General features: G+C 48.2%; 1 protein-coding gene across 1 annotated transcript; it reads right to left on the reverse strand.

Annotated features, from left to right (window-relative positions):
- Positions 1–780: 780 nt before the first annotated feature.
- On the reverse strand, positions 781–2,905 carry LOC147992271 (uncharacterized). Its single transcript, XM_087538985.1, has 7 exons — positions 2,615–2,905; positions 2,427–2,528; positions 2,130–2,197; positions 1,660–1,897; positions 1,401–1,502; positions 1,161–1,325; positions 781–1,071 (listed from the first exon to the last, which is right to left on the reverse strand). Exons 1-7 carry the CDS (start codon positions 2,903–2,905, stop codon positions 781–783), a joined length of 1,257 nt encoding a protein of 418 aa, XP_087395111.1.
- Between the last annotated feature and the right edge of the window lie 1,330 nt (positions 2,906–4,235).

Below are 4,235 nucleotides of genomic sequence, written 5' to 3' on the forward strand. Positions count from 1 at the left end.
AGGGCTAGGCGTCACACTGTATAGTGCAGCGCCTAGCGCTGAGGCATTACACCCTTGGGTTGAGCTAAACAGAGAGGATGCAAAGTGTTTGCAAGCTACAGCCGCTGCAGCGCCTAGCCTGGAGGCGTCACACTGTACAGTGCAACGCCTAGTTCCCGGGCGTTGCACTGTACAGTGTGGTGCCTCCAAGCTAGGCGCTGCAGCGGCTGTAGCTTGCAAGCAAAGTAGTTGCTCTCTGCTTAGCTCAGCCCAGGCTTGCAACGCCTCAGGTCTAGGTGTTGCACTATACAGTGTGACACCTAGCTCTGAGGCGTTGTACCCTTGGGCTGAGCTAAGCAGAGAGCAAACACTTTGTTTGCAAGCTACAGCCACTGCAGCGCCTAGCTCGGAGGCGCCACACTGTACAGTGCAACGCCCGGGAGCTAGGCGTTGCACTATACAGTGTGACGCCTCCAGGCTAGGGGCTGCAGCGGCTGTAGCTTGTAAACTTGGTCATTTTCAGGTACATTGCATAATTTCCTAGAATAAGCAGTCAAAAACTTTAAGTTCACATTTCAGTCACAGTTGAACATTATTAAGACAACAAGTGCAACATAGAGGATCAAGTTCAACATTGCTAAGGCGTCAACTCCAAGTTCAACATAACTAAGACATACAAAGAGGATCAAGTTCGACATAGGGCTACCACAACTCCAAGTTCACCGACATAACAACTCCAAGTTCACCGACATAACAACTCCAAGTTCACCGACATTACAAATAAAGGACGATGGCTGGTTCCTAAGAAGAGCTAGTTTCTTGAGCGCTTTTTGGCTGCTCCCCCCTCTTGCTGGCTAACTTCTTCACCTTCCTAGGAAGAGGAACACGCTCCCGCTCCGGCTCCGATTCCTCCACGTCATCGACATCGTCATCCAAATAGTCATCCAAAGCCGCCATCCGCGAGGTGCCGATCGTCCTTTTGCCTCTTTCGGTGAAGTCTTCAGGTGTGTACTTGTTGATTCCCTTCCTAGGCTTTAGCATGTATGCAGACCTAACCTGGTACGTCCCCAAGGTCATATCATCATCAGCAACCTATGCATCAAGAAAAGATATGGAAAGACCGTGTGTGAGGATATAGTTAGCAATGCATCAACAATTGGATATATATGCTCATGCCATACCTCTTGGGTGACCACACCCACATCCTCATCCTCCAAATGATCACCATGGCTCTGGCCTGAAGCGGGATCTGATGGTGTCGCCGACCTAGACCGTTCTGGTGATACATACTCGGGGTCACGACAACCAAAAAGGTTTGATAGTCGCCTTAACTTTTGGCCCTGACGCTGCAACATGCACAAGTGAATGAGACATCGAACGTAGCAACACATGTTAAGTGCTAGTTTGAAGGAGATGTGAACCTTGATGAATGCTCGAAGTGCACCTTCTCCATCGCTTTTTCCAGTCGGGGTTGTTTCAAGAATAGTGTCGGTCTCATCAGCTGCTTTCTTGATCTGGGCACGCTATGAACAGAAATGGTATTAACGTGTTAGGCAAGCGAAGATGTGAATAGTGTGAATGAAAAGCAAAGAGGGCAAATACCACAAAGTTCATCATTGGAGCTGAAGGGATCACTGAGTTGCCTTTCCTGACTAATGTGTTGTACTGGTGTTGGGCTACCTCATCAAAAACAGTGGGTTCTTCCAAAATCTCCTCAGCATACGCCAGCTTGCATACCTCCACACGGGTACTTGTAAGAAACCATGTGAGATAGTTGTTGAACGCTACAGGGCAGTGCTCACGAAGCTGGACTCCTTTGCCAGCCCTAGCTTGCTCCACACTAAGCGCAAACTGTACGACATATTTTCTGTGATGCTTGGCCCAATCCTTAATCTTCCGCTGCCTTTTCCTATCCAACCTGCAAGTTAGAAACATAATATTAGTAGCATCGAAACTGCCGAGAAGCTGCTAAGTACTCAAGGTTAATTATACCTTACGCGTGTAGCAACTTGTCCGTGTCCTCCCACTCCGGCGGATGTGCTTGGAACAAACCAAACTGACGGCGCACTCGATGTGGGAGGTGAAGCTCAACCGCCCAGTTGCATATGAGTGGGCACCGCATACGCCAGAGATCCCTATCCCTAGTGCACATCGGATTCAGCCTGAACTCTAAAGGGTTACCAAAACTATCTCCTGTTCCATACGGCTCCCATATCACCTGCAAAATGGGATAGAATGCAAAATTGATATCGACTTGCAATAGAAGCATCATAATCACTTATGCAATGTCAATTCACCTGCTCAGGCATGATCGCGTCAAGCTCGCTCTGGTACAACTTGTACATGACCGAGGGATCATCTTTCGTCTCATTTATCACATCCTACTTGTAAGCCCAAGTGGGTAGCCGTAGTAGGTCGCCTTTGTCGTCCCAATCATCGTACTTCACCTTCTTCAGACGTCCAACCGGCAAACGCTCCCAGCTCCATATGGAAAGTGCGAGCAAACAACCACCAATACCTCCAGATGACCTACAACAGGCTTCGTCCAACTGCACATAAAAGAGAACATGGTTCAATTAAGAGCAAGATCGCATTCATCATGTAGCAATGAAGTGAAAAGGAAACAACTTCATACCTGTCTATACAAGTAAGCTAGTGTCGCCGAACCCCAACTCCAATTTCTATCGAAGACGGTCAACGCCTTCAGCCACATCCATGGAGCATTCTTGCCTGTGCCATCAGCAAACATAGTCCTGGATATCACATACCACATGTAGACACGAGCATATGTCTTGACCGTGTCCTCATCAGCTTTCGGTGGGCAAGTACCAAAGTGCTCAGTAATCCACGTGAAAGTAGCACCGGCTGCGACTCTTTCCTTCTTCTTGTTTTCTGCTGCTGGTTCCGGAGGCTCCGGAGGAACCATACCGATAAGGGCATGCATCTGCGCGCGCCACCCATCGGAATCGGTGCTCATACATAGAGGATTCCCATCGATAGGAAGACCGGTGATCATAGCAATATCCTAGAGCGTCACTGTCATCTCCCCGGTCCGTAGATGGAAACTATGTGTCTCCGGCCGCCAATGATCAATAAGCGCGGTGAGTGTTGGAGCATTGTTGGGTGGCGTCGACCGTCTGACCATATGAATGAAAGGGAGAAGTCCTGTCTCCCTTACATACGGTGTGTATCGCTCATCATAGAGCATCCACCCAAGGGTGACCCCGTGAGAACGAAGCTTCAAAGGTGCAAGCTCCTACAAACAAACAATTCATAACATTACATATGGGGCATTTGTGTTTGAAATAAATACGAAATTCATAAAACAAGACACTTTCATTATTACCCGCTACTCCACCGCCATAGCGTACGACCGGTGTTGTTTGTCCCAGTGATCATCGAGAAGCCAAACCATCCTAACAATTTTGAAAGAAAGCTTTCTTGTCAACACGATTATCTTTTGAATACAAATAAACTAAAGTACGCCTACTAGATGCAACCGTACCAATCTATGTATCCAACCATATCAAATCAAACAAAACTAATAAACTAGGATTTCACAAATAACTAGGCCTACTTCATACAAATAACTTTTCCATAAACTATGCCTACTTCATACAAATAACTCTTCCATAAACTAAACTAGGGTTCCACAAATCAAACAAACAAGGGTTGTAATACATGCAAAGTTCTAATACATGCAAGATTCAAATCTAATCTAATCAAACAAGGATTCCCCAAATCTTCAAAATATCATATTTTCTATGGATAGAAAGAAGGGGATCGGAGGAGAGTACCTTCTAGGATGGATTGGTGAAGAAATGCACGGACCAAATCGTCGGATCTGAAGGATTTGGGAGAGGGGATTGAGAGGGGGAGAGGAGGAAGCCGCCGGCGCGCCTGTTCTGTAACTGCTGGAACAAATGGGTGGGGTGGGGGAAGGGGAGGGGGATGGGGCGGCTGGCATCTAAGTCACAGTGCAGCGCCTACGGGCCGGGCGCTGCACATTACATGTGTGGCGCCTAGCTAGGAGGCGCTGCACTACTGGGTGCGGGCCCAAGGGCTGCCACGGTGGACAGGCGTGCAACGCCCCAGAGCTGGGCGTTGCACCGTATGGTGTGACGCCTGCGTGGCGGGCGCTACACAAAAGGGTGAGTGCTGCGAAATAGTTTCATGGGCGGTTCATTCCGGGAATTGATTTCGTCCCAAGGTCAGAATTATCAAATTTGCTGGGTGAAGACGACCAGTGAGGGCGG

The sequence above is a fragment of the Triticum urartu genome, chromosome 1A, assembly GCF_056163025.1.
Source record: "Triticum urartu cultivar PI428250 chromosome 1A, HENAU_Tu73, whole genome shotgun sequence".
Taxonomy (NCBI): domain Eukaryota; kingdom Viridiplantae; phylum Streptophyta; class Magnoliopsida; order Poales; family Poaceae; genus Triticum; species Triticum urartu.

What these genes read in the sequence shown, in the direction of transcription:
- LOC147992271 (XM_087538985.1), bottom strand. Translation starts at nt 2,905, where the DNA reads ATGGTTCCTCCGGAGCCTCCGGAACCAGCAGCAGAAAACAAGAAGAAG. An exon ending in CGGTTGGACGTCTGAAGAAG is followed by an intron (nt 2,198 to 2,426) that starts GTGAAGTACGAT and finishes CCCATTTTGCAG; the next exon opens with GTGATATGGGAGCCGTATGG. An exon ending in TGGGTGTGGTCACCCAAGAG is followed by an intron (nt 1,072 to 1,160) that starts GTATGGCATGAG and finishes CTTGATGCATAG; the next exon opens with GTTGCTGATGATGATATGAC.